At 39.2% G+C, this 14,255-nt stretch overlaps 1 protein-coding gene across 3 annotated transcripts in view; it reads left to right on the top strand.

Moving 5' to 3' along the window:
- The window catches only part of LOC136668527 (rap guanine nucleotide exchange factor 6-like), a 134,599-nt gene that overhangs the window by 27,544 nt on the left and 92,800 nt on the right, over positions 1–14,255 (top strand). For all 3 annotated transcript variants that reach the window (XM_066646098.1, XM_066646097.1, XM_066646096.1), the window contains exons 5-6: positions 2,656–2,725; positions 13,951–14,094. In XM_066646098.1, the coding sequence (XP_066502195.1) occupies positions 2,656–2,725; positions 13,951–14,094 (214 nt within the window). The remainder of the gene's footprint in view (positions 1–2,655; positions 2,726–13,950; positions 14,095–14,255) is intronic.

Below are 14,255 nucleotides of genomic sequence, written 5' to 3'. Positions count from 1 at the left end.
CAAGCACATTATTTTTGAAAAATAGCCTTCAAAAATACATTTAAACATACATACGCATGCAAAGTGAATAACTGAAGAGGAACATGACAACTGCATGTAATAACATTTAGTACAATAAAATTAAATATCAAAACTGCACAAAATAAATAAGGCCACAAAATTAGATATTTCACTTCTCTGCATATCTCTGCATTCAGAGTACATTAGTAAGAAATTGAGGAGGACCATGCCAACTACATGTATAAGTTTCGTTTGTAAACGTCGCATTAGTTTGGACGGTTTCATGCTTTCGTTTGCCAGCACTTCATTACAGATAACACGATGGGGTTTCTGTCCATGTTAGTCCTCAATGAACAGAAATCCACATTTCAAATGCTCCGGGTTAAATTTGCGTTTCACCATCTTGCCTCTGAACATCATCACAAATTTAAAGAGAAGTATAACCAGCAAACGAAACCAGCTGCTACTACCTTTCCACTATCGTTTTCTGCAAATGACAGGGGAAAGGACTGCCAGATGAATGTCGTCCACACTGCTGGATGAACACATGCAAGCTCTGTATGGCCATGGGCTAGTTGTTTTGAGGCTGGTGTTGCCGTGCACAGAAGCCAAGAAAGTGGAGAAAATATTATCTCCTGTAGGGAAGGCATGCAGAAAACAGTTGGCAGCATTTTGCCCCCTTCAGCTGACAGCCGGGGCCAACCTCAGTGAAGTGTGAAGTCTTGTCAAAACCAGACTGACCTCTGGCTCACTCAGACAACCTTCTGCAAACTCCGCCAAACAGAATGAGGACAAGAGCGTGCAACACACTCGCTTGAATTCTGAAGGGGAAATTGATATTCCGTTGTATGCTAATATAATCCCTCTGTTCTGGAGAAGAGAGCCATTGTCTGCACTGTCCGGACAGAGCCATTAAATGGCGCTTCCTCTTGCATTCCAAGCACAGCATTTGTTAGGTTTTCTCAAGGGTCTGGGTTGAGGTAAGTGAGGGTAGTTTGTATGCCACTGTCAGGCCCCTGTATAAAACTCAGCATTTTCATGTAAATTCAGTATATGCCATAGCATTTTGTCCTGAATCTAAGTTAGCTGCATTGGTTGTTGTATTCAGCCCCTCTTTGGTGGGTTGGTGATAAGTTCAGGTATGTTCACTGAGGTCATGCTTGATCTCAGTTAGTACTTTGTACTAAAATGGTGCTTTTTCACTGCGTGGGATCGGCTTGACTCAACTCGGTTTTAGCTGGTCGCTTTTCTAGCTAGCACAGCTCCCCTGCGAATTGGAGCTTGTGATGCCACAAAACCCCATCTCTAAAGAGAACCACTGGCTTTGAAAAACACAACTACACCGGCAGTAAAAGTTAGGTGCTGTTTATTTGTTGTGTATTCGCATTTTCTTTTTGTTTTTTGGACTGAACCCGGCTCTATTTACATTTGGCCCTATTATCAGGGGGAGCTCATGTTTACTAGCAGAACCAGCCTTGCTTTCCCGGGGTGAATTGAATGGCCTTCCATAACAGAACTGGGAATAAAATAACTTTATATGAGTTAAATACTCTCCTAGCCCTCCCAGCTTGGTACCACTGTGAGATTAGGTGGAGGATTAGCTAATGGGCCGAATTAATAAAGACAAGAGAAAATGGGGCCAAGAGATCAACATTAATATAAAACAAACAATTGCAGAACCAGAATTTGCTGTTTCTGTAACTGCTTCATTCTGTTTATGGTTGCAGTCAGTTCAGAGCCCACCCAGAGTCATTAAGCTGGGGCACCAGTCCTTCACAGGGAACCAGTCAGTTCATCTACACATGTCTTTGGACTGTGGGAGGAAATCTAGGTAGATACAGGGAGTACAGTGACACTGCCTGTGTGTCTTAAAATATCATGATGATTAAATCAATTGAAATGCACCAGATTTACTTGGAATTAAATCCTTTCCTATTAATATATGACTGTTTTTCCTCTGCGGTCTAAGTACTCTCCCTGTCATCAGAAGATTGATGGTTCAGTCCTCAGTGATGCCTCACCTGTCCGAGGCTGGGATTCCAACAGAGCACAATTGGTCTCCCCACCATTTTATTACAGAATTGATAGGATGGTCATGTCCTTGCTTCTTCATGGTTATTTCTTTTGTTGTAGATCCAAAATCTTTCCTGACCTTATCCTTTTATAGTTACATATACACACATGGAGGGTCCCGAACCCTTACTTTTATGACATTCATTAGAGCATAGATTATTTTGGCCCAAATTCAATGCTCCTACAAAGGGTTGTTGAGCAAGGGTTAGGATTACTGTGAATAAAATGAGCTACAGGATGAACTACGCTTGAGAAGATCACCGTGACTTGCCTGGGTTTAACATCTAATAGCAGGTGGATCTGCTGGTGGAACCGTGTGTTTTTGTTTGTTTTGTATATATATTTTTTTAAAGCAACTTTTGTCGTTTTCAGGAAACCTGTTGGCCTAAGGATTTCAGGACATGTCACTGTTCAAAAAACTTTAGTTCACACTAAATCTTAATGGCTGACTAAACTTATTCTATTTTGTTTAGACTCATGGGAGCCTGAAAATCTTTCATTTAATGTTTGTCCAAGGTAATTGCGAATATCAGCATATTCGGCTCGATTCTTACTCACATTCTGTCTTTCCTCTCCTACCAGCTTTGGCAAGCAGCGAGGAGGAAGACGGGGCTGTGAATGCATTACTTTAGAACCATCCGAAATGATTGTGGTGAGTAGACACTTGTATATGCTGGCGAGAACAAACCCTAGATAAAACTGAAAAATATGCAACGATTTAGTTGGAGGTTTGCATTCTTGAGATACACATCTCACGATTCTCACAAGGTAAGATTGCTTGTTAATGACAGTCTAGCAGAACTGGTTCTGAGCATCATGGGCCACAAGATGATGACACTTCTTACACATACCAAAAAGTCTGACCATTTCTCAGAACGAAAAAGCAGAGTTGTGTAAAGAGCTGAGGAACAATCATATTCTCATGAAATACTATGGTGAAACATATTCAAGTGCTGGAATTAGTATATAAAGTGATGAAATGCAACCTTAGTCATTAATGTTGCCCAGTGTATCATACGCCACGAAACACTATTATATTAAACTACATATTTTAGTAATGAAACATGAGCTATAAGGCTATTAGTTATGGAAATGTATTATTCATAGTAAGTGCTTTTGTCATGTCGGATGCCTTATCTGGTGTAACAAAGACTTCTTTCTCTTTGCATAATTCCCATTCTGCTCTCCCTTGTGTACTTAGTGCGGAAAAATAAGTTCCCAAGCATCAGCTTTGTTTTCAATCTAAAGTTCAGGCCACCTGCTTTTATTTATATATTTATTTTTTATTTAATTGTTTTTTTTCCCTCCCCTATTCACTTTCCTGAAAGCATTTTTTGCACTCACTATGTCCTCTCTCTCAGTCCAGAAGACATTGTTCGTAGGCTGGTTTTCTCTGTACATGCAGCATGAACTATGTTGCAGTTACATGGCTAGAAACAGGCTCATACCACAGCCATTGGTATGTCTATGCACTTATACCCTCAGCCTGGTTGCCTTCACATTAATTAAATATTAGTGGTGCTTTTGGGGCAAATTCTGTGTAGCCAATGGCTGTTCAGCTTACCTGGTCTTTATTTTTTCCTAATAAATAGTACAAATTAATTATTATTATTATTAGTAGTAGTATTAGTAATAATCCACTGCTTAAATGGAAAATTATAACCACTGCAGGACTTTGTAAAAGCAGATTTGAAGTTTGTATATGGTGATGTAAAATCAATCAATAATTTATTGTTAGAGTTTTCATTGGGCACATGAACAAGGCTCACTAAAAGAGAAAGTCCAGTGTTTTGATAGACTTGCTGATTAGCTTTCTCAGAATGCCTGGGACACAACAGAGCCAGGAAATTGGGTTATGTAAGCGTGTTGACGGCCGCCGAGGTTTTCATCCCGGTCTCACCCTACAATCTACCAAACAAGCCCCCACAGATGTAAACACTGATGTAATCTTACAGGGGACATTAATATGTTTGCTGTCTCTAGGTCAAAATAAGCATAAAATATATTTCGGCTTTTTGGCTCGTCTCGTCCTAGCATTCTAAGTTTTGGATTTAAGATATGTGTGCTTTTATAAATCTGTTAAATATCTGTCTAAACTAGGGCTGTTTATAAAATCTAAAGAATGAATCGCACAATATGTGGTGATTAATCATGATTAATCACATTTTACCTTTTATAAGACTGAAGCTTTTAATACTGGATATTTAAATGTAATATAAAAGAATCAACATAAAATCAACAAAATTAAATTATAGTTCAATAATCAGTTTCTGTCAAATAAAAAAATTGATCCAGCCTCAAACACTTATTTTCATGTGTTCTTTTTACTTGATTTCATATCGTGTTAGTAAAACTGGGGTTTGTTTTAGTTGAGGGCCCTTGCTCCTGTTCTGAAACGACTTGCAATGGGGATACAGTATACAGAAGAAAGGTTTCAATACCTCTGCTAAAATTTTATTTGATGCATTTGCTCCGTTCACTGTCCAGCCCAAATGGCACAATAAAATCATGGCACAATAATAAATGTTAAATCGAATCAAATTTTATTTGTCATATAAATATAGTCATACACAGCACAGTTAAGAGTGAACCCCTTTGAGTACTCTTTCAATGAAAAAGAAATCAACATATGATAGTCTGTTAGATAAAAACAATACATTATGTGTAAGATTATAAACCAAAAATGGAGAGTATTAAGTGAGCAGTTACTAAAAAGAGACCTAGTTCCAGATACGAGGTACCAAATATGCCTAATGGAAAGGCAAAAGCTGTCAAGCTATGTGGAGTAGAGTAGTGTAGGTACCATGCAAAATCACAGTTAGATAGAATTACTCTTCCAGCAAAAAAATCCCCAACATAGAGCTGATGCTGCTGTTTTCTTTCTCTAACCACACAATGAAACCTATGAGTCATCCATCCATCCATTATCCAATTTAGGGTCGCGGGGGGTCCAGAGCCTACCTGGAATCATCGGGCGCAAGGCGGGAATACACCCTGGAGGGGACGCCAGTCCTTCACAGGGCAACACAGACACACACACATTCACTCACACCTACGGACACTTTGGAGTCGCCAATCCACCTGCAACGTGTGTTTTTGGACTGTGGGAGGAAACCGGAGTACCCGGAGGAAACCCACGCGGACACGGGGAGAACACACCAACTCCTCACAGACAGTCACCCGGAGCGGGAATCGAACCCACAACCTCCAGGCCCCTGGAGCTGTGTGACTGCGACACTACCTGCTGCGCCACCGTGCCGCCCACCTATGAGTCAGACTATTCTTAATTCTAAACATTATTAGGTCTTATCTAAATGATAAACACTTGGCAAATATTACAGAAGCCCCACACTTATAGGATGTTCACCCAGCTTTTTACTTTGTAGTAAATGGGCAAATCAGAGATATAACAAAAAATGGCATTTTTTTAAAAATAGCTGAACATAGCTGAACATTCCGGATTTGTTTACAAATGCACCCATGCAAGTAGTTGTCGATTATAACTAAGAATTTGTTGGAAGAACTACCAACTTTGACATTTGATTTCCTTAATATTTATAAGTTCATAAACTCAAATGTCAGAAGTATAGATACACAGTTATTTTATATGTCTACTATGTCACTTAAAGGCATTTGTAATAATACATTTTTTTAAATAAAATTGAAGTGTGCTTGAAATTGGTATTATGTGTTTACTAAGCCCCAGCGTCTGTAAATAAGTAAATAAACAAACTTTTTCTGTCTGGTATGCTAGTCCTCCGCTCTCTCTCCATCTTTGCTCATGGCAGAGGCATTTGGAGTATTTTTAGACAGCGGAGAGACATCCAAACATTGGAAAAGAACAAATCAAAATGAAGATGGCTCTATTTCTGCTCTAAGTGGGTAATATTGACGTATATTTTCTGTTTCTCCAAATTCTGGAGAGGGCTAACTGCATTATCAAAAGTGCAACAAAACCTAACAACTCGAGATACAAATGAGTTTCTGTGGCATTTCAAACTTTACAGACAAGTTAAACTTCATCAACGTACGAACAACTGTTCTTTCCATGCAAACACACCATTCCATTCCACAGAACTTAGAACTGCGTTTCCCCACAATCATAGACATTCCCTCGAATGCTTGATACAACAAATAACTATGTCTTTATGCCACTCAGTCTCACCCAACCATAAATTAATTTATTGCCTGTAACCTGGGTGCCAGTCACAGGGCACCACACACTTGCACCTATGGACAGTTTTTCATAGCCAGTCCTCTTACCAAATTTTGGGAGGACACAACAAACTCCTCAAGGCAGTGACCCTTTGCGAGTATCGACAGTGTGATAGCAATGTTACCTGTTGCGCCACCTCCCCTCCCACTGAAACCAACACATGAAACTATCCACATGAAATTCACTAAAAGCAGCGAAGCCCAGATCATCCGTAATCCTAGCTGAGAATCACTGCACACTGGTTCTATGTCTGTGACTTCAGACGCCATGCCACATAAACTTTAAGTTCAGTTAAATGTATTATATACAGATATTTTGACTTAAAACCACAAAATAAAAAAACACACAAAAATATAAGCGTCTAAATGCTTTGGAATAACATTGTAAGAAGTGGTGGCATGATTTATGCGTATTGTGTGCTAAGTTGAATGACTGTGTCATAACTGTGTGCACCATAAAGTAGCAGACGTCACTTATTATAGGATGAGTCTACACACTTTTGTACATAGAGTGTTTAGCACAGACTAGCACAGTGCTATTTGGTGTAGCATAGCACAGCTGCGGTTGCTTGTCATCTACGTTAGTCTCGTTGCTCCAGTGCAAAACTACAAAAGCAAATTTTAACATAAAATTTTGGCTCATCAAGGCCTTTTGGGGTAAGGCTGAAAACTATAAATTGGGTTTCTGGCCAAACTATCATTTTATGACCAGTGCTTAAGGAGCTTGAGTGGCTCATGACATATGTGCAGTTTCCTGTTTTATGGTACATTCATGGGTTCTTCACAGTCAAAGACCACCCAGACCTGACTCCTCTCCTAAGCATGCACCTGCTACTTCAAGTGCTAAGAGAATAAGAATTTAACGCTCACTAATCACAGCTGCTCTGCTCTGTTACTCAAGAGATCCTCCAGAGGCAATGAACAGAGCTGAATCTTGAGATCTGCTGATCTAGGATGACCCTATGATGCGTGCGGTATCCTAGCTGCTTTTTTTTGCATAAACACGCAGGCCACCGCTTCTGACAAACTGAATGATTTCTGCACGTTCTCACTTTGGGTGTTCTCACTATTAGCGCCAAGCACACACAGTTTGGAGACTTTGAAAATGGTGAAGTGGTGATTTGTAAGAACTTATTAAAGTTAAATAATTTTATAAGTAATTTAGTTTACCCCAGTTACTACAATATTACATGTTTAAATATTTATGATAATGCTACTTGTGCTACTTGTCCAGTTTACAACCAGCCATAAACTTTGACCAAATCTATAATATGATTGATATAGCATAGTCAATAACACTGTTGCCCTCCAACCTGGGGTTCAGTTTACTGCTCAGATAAGCATTCCGTGTTTATTGTACGATACCATTTATAGCCCTTGGGCATGCCACATATCACTACATTTACTTACAGTTGAAATGCAATAAATGTAAAAATGAAAAAGGTTTTACATTTTTCAGATGTTGAAAATAATTGGGTCTGATGTAAGGTGCTATGTGTGTTGTTAGTTTTTTAAAAAGAAATCATAACTGTTTTAGAAATGTCTTATTTTCATAATCATATCATAGCTAAAAGATATGTATAGGTATTTGCTTTTATTTTTTTTATTAGATATTGAAAATAGCTGCATTCAGCTGATATAATTTCAGGATATAATTCCAATATGCGAAAAATGTTCTATAAAAAAAGTGAGGAAACATGTTTTGACTTATATGGTTAACTATTTTATTGTGATTGCACAACATGCAACAATATTTTTCCTCTGCATTCAGCTTGTCTGTGGCAGTAAACACACAGACACACACATAGCACACAGGAGAGTGGGCAGCCATCACCAGTCCCCTGGGAGCAGTTGGGAATAGGTGCTTTGCTCAAGGCCACTCCAGCCTTGTCTGTTGAGGGATGAAAAAGCACTGTTCCTTTTGAACTGGCACAATTATAGTTCCAAGCTTCTATTTTTTCATTAGGCCATGGCTGACCTACTTTAACTTACCTTGCTTCCCCATATCCAGTAGGGCATAGGTCTTTAAACGGTGGGGAATTGCGTGAGGAGCTTTTATTTTCATGTGCACAGAAGCCAATCACCTATTTGTATCAAGGGGGTAAATGATTGCACTATGTAGATCTGTTAACCACATTAGCATTTTCATCATAGGATCTAATGGAAAACTGTTAGCACGTCGGAATCGAATACATTTCTCTTCTCTTGTGACTAAGTAAGCTGTATATACCAAGGTCATATACAAGCTTCAGGGATGTTTTTCTTTAACTTGCGTGTTGTGAGACTACAGACACAAGCCAAATATTTTTTTGTCTTATTCTTTTCCCCCTGTTTACAGAGTAAATAATCAGATCCCGCAGTCCCTGCGCTCTGAGAGTGGAGGAGATTTTTGGAGAATGATTTTTATCGTGACTGCCTGCCTAAATTATTTCTCAGGTTTGGCTGAAAGTTGAATAAAGTAGTTCTCCTTGTGTGAAAGTGTGAGTGATCAGTGAGAGGCCGAGACCAAATCCTAAATGTATCCCTACAACCTCTGTAGAGCAGGTATGTTGAGCATGGTCATGCTACAACATTAATGTCTTCCTGTTGAATTAGTGTCTAATTATGGTTTGTATTATTGTATTTGTTATATATAACGTGCACTATGTCGAGAATACTTTGTGACAGACCTGATCTCCTCTGACTGACAGACATAAAGAGCTCTGTTTGCAAATGTGACACCAGTAAATTGGTCAGGTCTCATATTTGTTTTCATGTTAACGTCTAAATGAGGGCTACAAGTGTTGGCGGAAACAAAAAAAAAATTAAATATCACAGTTTGTATTTGAGTAACAAGTAGGTGCCGGTATTGCGGTTTCTCTGTACTGTGGCTTCAGCTGCAACCTATGAATATAAAGTTAAGGTCTAAATAGAGATCTAATAAAAATAGAAAATTAACAGAGCTCTAAAATATAAGATAAACAGAGATATAAACATGGAATGAGGTAAAGGTATTTACAGAGGCAATGATATAGCTACAGAAAAATGTGTAAAGACCTGGATATCAGACTTGTGCACTGCAGTAGTGAGTAGTTCCATGTAAATGCAACTAACAAAAACAAAACCTATATGTAAATATATATATATATATATGTCTGTTCAGCCTAGAGGACTTTAGCTCCGCTCGTTCAAATAGACCTTGCACAAAAACAAAGGTTCTCCATCTAGGCTGCTTTTTGAATGAGACATAATGCAATATATACTTTGCATATACTGATGAGCCGTAACATTGAAATCCATCTTCATGCTTTTTAGCCCCTTTTCACCCTGTTCTACAACAGCGGGACACCCACTGGAATCCCACAGGACAGGCTGCAGTGACACTGACATGGTACTCGTGTATTAGTGTGTTGCCCTGGTACGAATGAATCTGAGAAGAGTGAACATGTTGTAAAAATCTAAAATGGCTGCTTTGGTTCAGTAAACTTGATATTGTACCACATGAACAGGGAAAGAAAATTAAAACAATAAAAATAATAAAAACCCATAGGACGTTCAGTTGTTTGTTATTCACTGGGGCTGAATTATCGTGCTGTTCAACACTCTTTCTGTGTGTCAAATATCAGAATTTATCTTTGTTTTGTTTTGGGTTTCACTTTAGTTAGGTCTTTTGCTTGCATTGTGTAGCATCTGACAGGTGCAGCCCTTTTAGTCCCGTTATAAGCTCTGCCTTTGTACTCTCTTGTTGCAGTTTATTGTGGTCACCTTTCTGTTTGTGCTATCAGTTTGCTGAATTTGTTTCAGCTTATACCAGTTTCAGAAGTTTTATTGTAGATAGAAAATGCCTTTCAAGTTCAAGTCCCACTCCGGGTGACTGTGGGGAGTTTGGTGTGTTCTCCCCGTGTCTGCATGGGTTTCCTAGGTGTTGATAGGTGGATTGGTGACTCAAAAAGTGTGCGTAGGTGTGAGTGAATGTGTGAGTGTGTGTCGACCTGTGTAGGACTGGCGCCCCCTCCAGGGTGTATTCCCGCCTTGCTCCCAATGATTCCAGGTACCCACCACGACCCTGAACTGGATAAGCGCTTATAATGAATTAATGAATTTGTCTGGATGGTCTGACTGGGCCTTTCCAAATGAGGGCTGAAATCTCCTTGTCCCCTCAACGACTTCCAACATAAACCTGGGTGTGCAAACGAGTCAGACACATCTGGGAGAGCAAGCTTTTAAAATCTGTGTGGTGATTGGACCATAGATCTAGCAGAACATATCAGATTCAGAAGAACAAGCGTCAGTGTGATAAAGAAACACGCTAGATACACTTCATATCAAAAAGGTTGGTTTCATATTTATTTATTGAGGCTTCTGTGTCCTTTCTGTTGTATGGGACCTAATTTTTGCACAGTGCAAAAGAGTGTTTATAAAGCGTGTATAGGAGAGAAGTGTAAGTAGAGTTGTCATGGGGGTGCGTAATAGTATTTTTGTTTGGATGGATGGATGAAAAAATTGGATGGAAAACCAGGTTCTGTCTCACTTTGTGTTTCTCTCCACTGCACGCTCTCTCTCTCTCTCTCTCTCTCTCTCTCTCTCCCTCTCTCTCTCTCACACTTTTCAGACACATCAAATTGAAGTTCGATTGCTCTACAAGTGATTGACAAAAGATTAAAATATGTTAATCTATACAAATTACAACTAAAAGGACAATGCATAGTAAAAATAAATGGGATGTAATAAATGATAAAAGTTGATAATGATAAATGGTTACAGTTAGACTAAATAAATAGGTTTGAAACCTTCCCCTTGCACGCTCTTCTCTGTTTCTCTTCCTCTCTCCCTCCCTTCCTCTAAATATAGTGGTGTAAATTGTGTGTACTTCACTGATTGATGGTCAGATGAGAAAGGAGCTGCTGGTATCATTTTTCTCCTATCCCCTCCCTCCCTCTGATTCTGTGTCCTCCCCCTGATGGATGGCTGAACCAATCAGATATGACAGCTTCTCAACAAGAAACTGCTTCCTCTCCATTTTTTACTCTTGCTCTGGACTAGTTCAAAGGCCTCCTCTCCAATGCACCGTGCCCTGTGTTCTTTACACTGATCCAGGATATATATTTTTTCCCACAAGCCTTAAATCATAACTGCTTTGCAAGAAAGCAGCTTGAGGGGAGAATACTGAATACTGAAGCTGCTCTGTTTACAGCTTACAGGCTCTAGCAAGGTGGTCAGTAGTAACAGTGTTTGCCCTACATATGTTTTTTTTTTTCAGCTGTGATTTATAAAAGGACTCAGTGGAAAAAAGTTGGTTTTAGTTGGCAGGGATTGGAAAGTGCAACTGGTAAAGGGGTGGGAACAAATGAGAAGTGAGCTACATTTTAGGACCAGATGTTTTTCCTTCATAATGCTTGTTGTTTACGTTTTCTCATTCATCCCTTGATTGTTTCTCTCCAGAAACTGCAGCAGCCTTCTCCACTTCATACATAACAGTTTGAGCTGCAGTTATCATAGAGTTCTTGCATTAACCATGAACCATGCCATAGAAAGTCTTAAAGGGAACATCGAAGATTCTGGGGAACTAATGCTCTCAAAACAGCCCCCCCCCCACCCTGATTCGAAGGTGGATTTGTTTGAATGTGAAATGGGACTGAAGAGTGTATGTGGCTGAAGTTTAAAATTCACTGTTTGAATACCCACAGAAACTCATATCTTTTTTGGAGTCAGTTCCATCTTAAGTAGCATGTAATAGCAATCAAAAGGTCAATGTAACAAACGAATGTGGCATAAATAGAGTAAATGTGTCATGTTTTTCAACTCTCTGAGGTCTCTCTGCTATCCAAAGGCCTCCAGATACCATTTCTCAAGCCAGCAACTCACAGAGAGAGAGACCGCTTGAGCCATATCGGGCAGAGACAACGTTAACCAAGCTAGGGCTGCATATAAACACTGGACCTTTTTTCAGAATGCAAACTGAACGTAGAGCTGGCAAATTGTGATGAGATATCCTCTGAATTGCCTTTAATGGGCAATTTTTTACTGTACCACAGATATTGCAGATTGTAATCACTGCACATTACCTTGTATTTAATATTTTTTGCGTATGTGGGAATTATTTAATCTGTTCAAGCTGAAATTAAATTGCCCAGTCCTTACCTTGTTGCTTTTTTGTCTGTGCATGGTTTGTTGGTCTAAACTGATTACTTGCATATCTGTCAAAATAATCTATTCAATGTTGCAGCCACATTTTTTTATTTTTTGTTTTAAAGCCATATTGTGGACCGTTGTGGGGTGGTGGGGGTGGGAGCCCACAGTGTCGGTTTTTGCACACATTTTGTATGTTAAATTATTTTGTCAGTTTTAAGACTCACGTTTCCCTGTCTATTTACCATTGAATTACTTTCTGGGTGCAGATTATCTATGTGTACCCCGTAGGGAGTATGACACTATTTGGAATGTGGCCTGAGCTCCTCTACTGACTGACAGAGATGAACCGAGCTCTGTTTACAAATGTGATGTTGGTAAATGGACAGGATACTTACTTATATTTATTGAATTAACGTTGAAATGAGGTCTAAAAGTGTTCACAGGAAAACAACATAAAACTTTCAACTATTTTTGTTTGCTTTGTCTGTTTGAGTAATGAGTAGGTTCTGAATATGTCGGCTATTTTACACAATGACATCAGCTGCAACCCATTGATAAATGTTAATAAAATTGTCCAAGTGCCTTAAATGAGCTCTCTGTAAATGTATAACACATTTTAGTTTTTCTATGTAATCATGCTTGAATTTGATATATTTGTTAGATCAGTTAGATATAAACTTTAATTCTTCCTGAAAAAATATGCGTTTAAAATATACACTACAGATAATTATTTATGGCCATAGTCAGAGATCGTTTTTTAAATTTGGAAACGTGAAAAACCATCATGGCTGACTCCATCAAGGCTGTAGGGTGGAGAACTAATGTCTTGGAATCCATGTTCCTGCAGAATGCTACGCTCAAGTTTCCTCAACATACTTATGTTACTTTAGTTTTCATAGCGATTGCAGCAAAACTGGTGATTGAAATGAGGACTTTTTTTCTTCATATCACCTCAGAAAGTATCGCTTCCTAGCACCATTATACAATTACCTCTAGGACTGGTAGATTATATCCATGACCAGAACTTATTGAACGCCTCTTCTCTAGTGACAACCCTAAATTAGAGCTTACACATTGCTAATGGAATGCTTTGTAGAATAACTACAATGGCCACTACTGTTCACACTACTAAATTTCTTTTGTTTTTGTAATAGACGCTTATGTAATAAGAAAAAAAAGAATCTCGAACACACCAGCAATAACTAAGCAGTGCAAAGACATTCCTGTAGTTTTACTGTAAAAACCAAATCGGTGTTTTCTGAACCTCAGCTTTGAGAGGATATTTGTCTGTCTTCTGCTTCCTGCAGGAAACCGTGGCTTCAGTGCAAGGTCTTCCGCCTGATTCTCAACTAGAAAGCTGACAGTTTCTGCTCGCAGCCACAGTGTTAACCTCAAAGACTTGTGTTTCAATAGGAGTTATTTTTGTTTTTCGTCTTGCTGTGTACCAATGCATTCCCTATGAGTCTGCGCTTGAACAGGCTTTCGGTAATATGGAAATCCTGGCTGTTCAACCAGGAGTCTCAGAACCTGGCTGATTTTGGTGCCTTGCAGGTGGAGAACGCGAGCGATGGCGAGGACGCGGCTCTGCAGAGGGACGGCTCACAGCGTTACTCGCGTCGGCGCTTTCACAAAGTCAACCCCCAAGGAGAACGTGAACTGATCACAGACACACAAGGACCAGACAGTTCACCAACTGTAAGTTGCCAGCACTTTATTGCTTTTTCTTCTTGATCCTACAATGTGAAATCTATTATACACTACATGAGCATTTTAACAGCTGTAAAAGATTCTACTCTTCTGGGAAGGCTTTAGAACAGCTGGTGGAAATTGCTGTTAGGATTTCATTGCATTCATCC

The sequence above is a fragment of the Hoplias malabaricus genome, chromosome 15, assembly GCF_029633855.1.
Source record: "Hoplias malabaricus isolate fHopMal1 chromosome 15, fHopMal1.hap1, whole genome shotgun sequence".
Taxonomy (NCBI): domain Eukaryota; kingdom Metazoa; phylum Chordata; class Actinopteri; order Characiformes; family Erythrinidae; genus Hoplias; species Hoplias malabaricus.
This window is presented reverse-complemented; position numbering and strand designations above follow the sequence as displayed.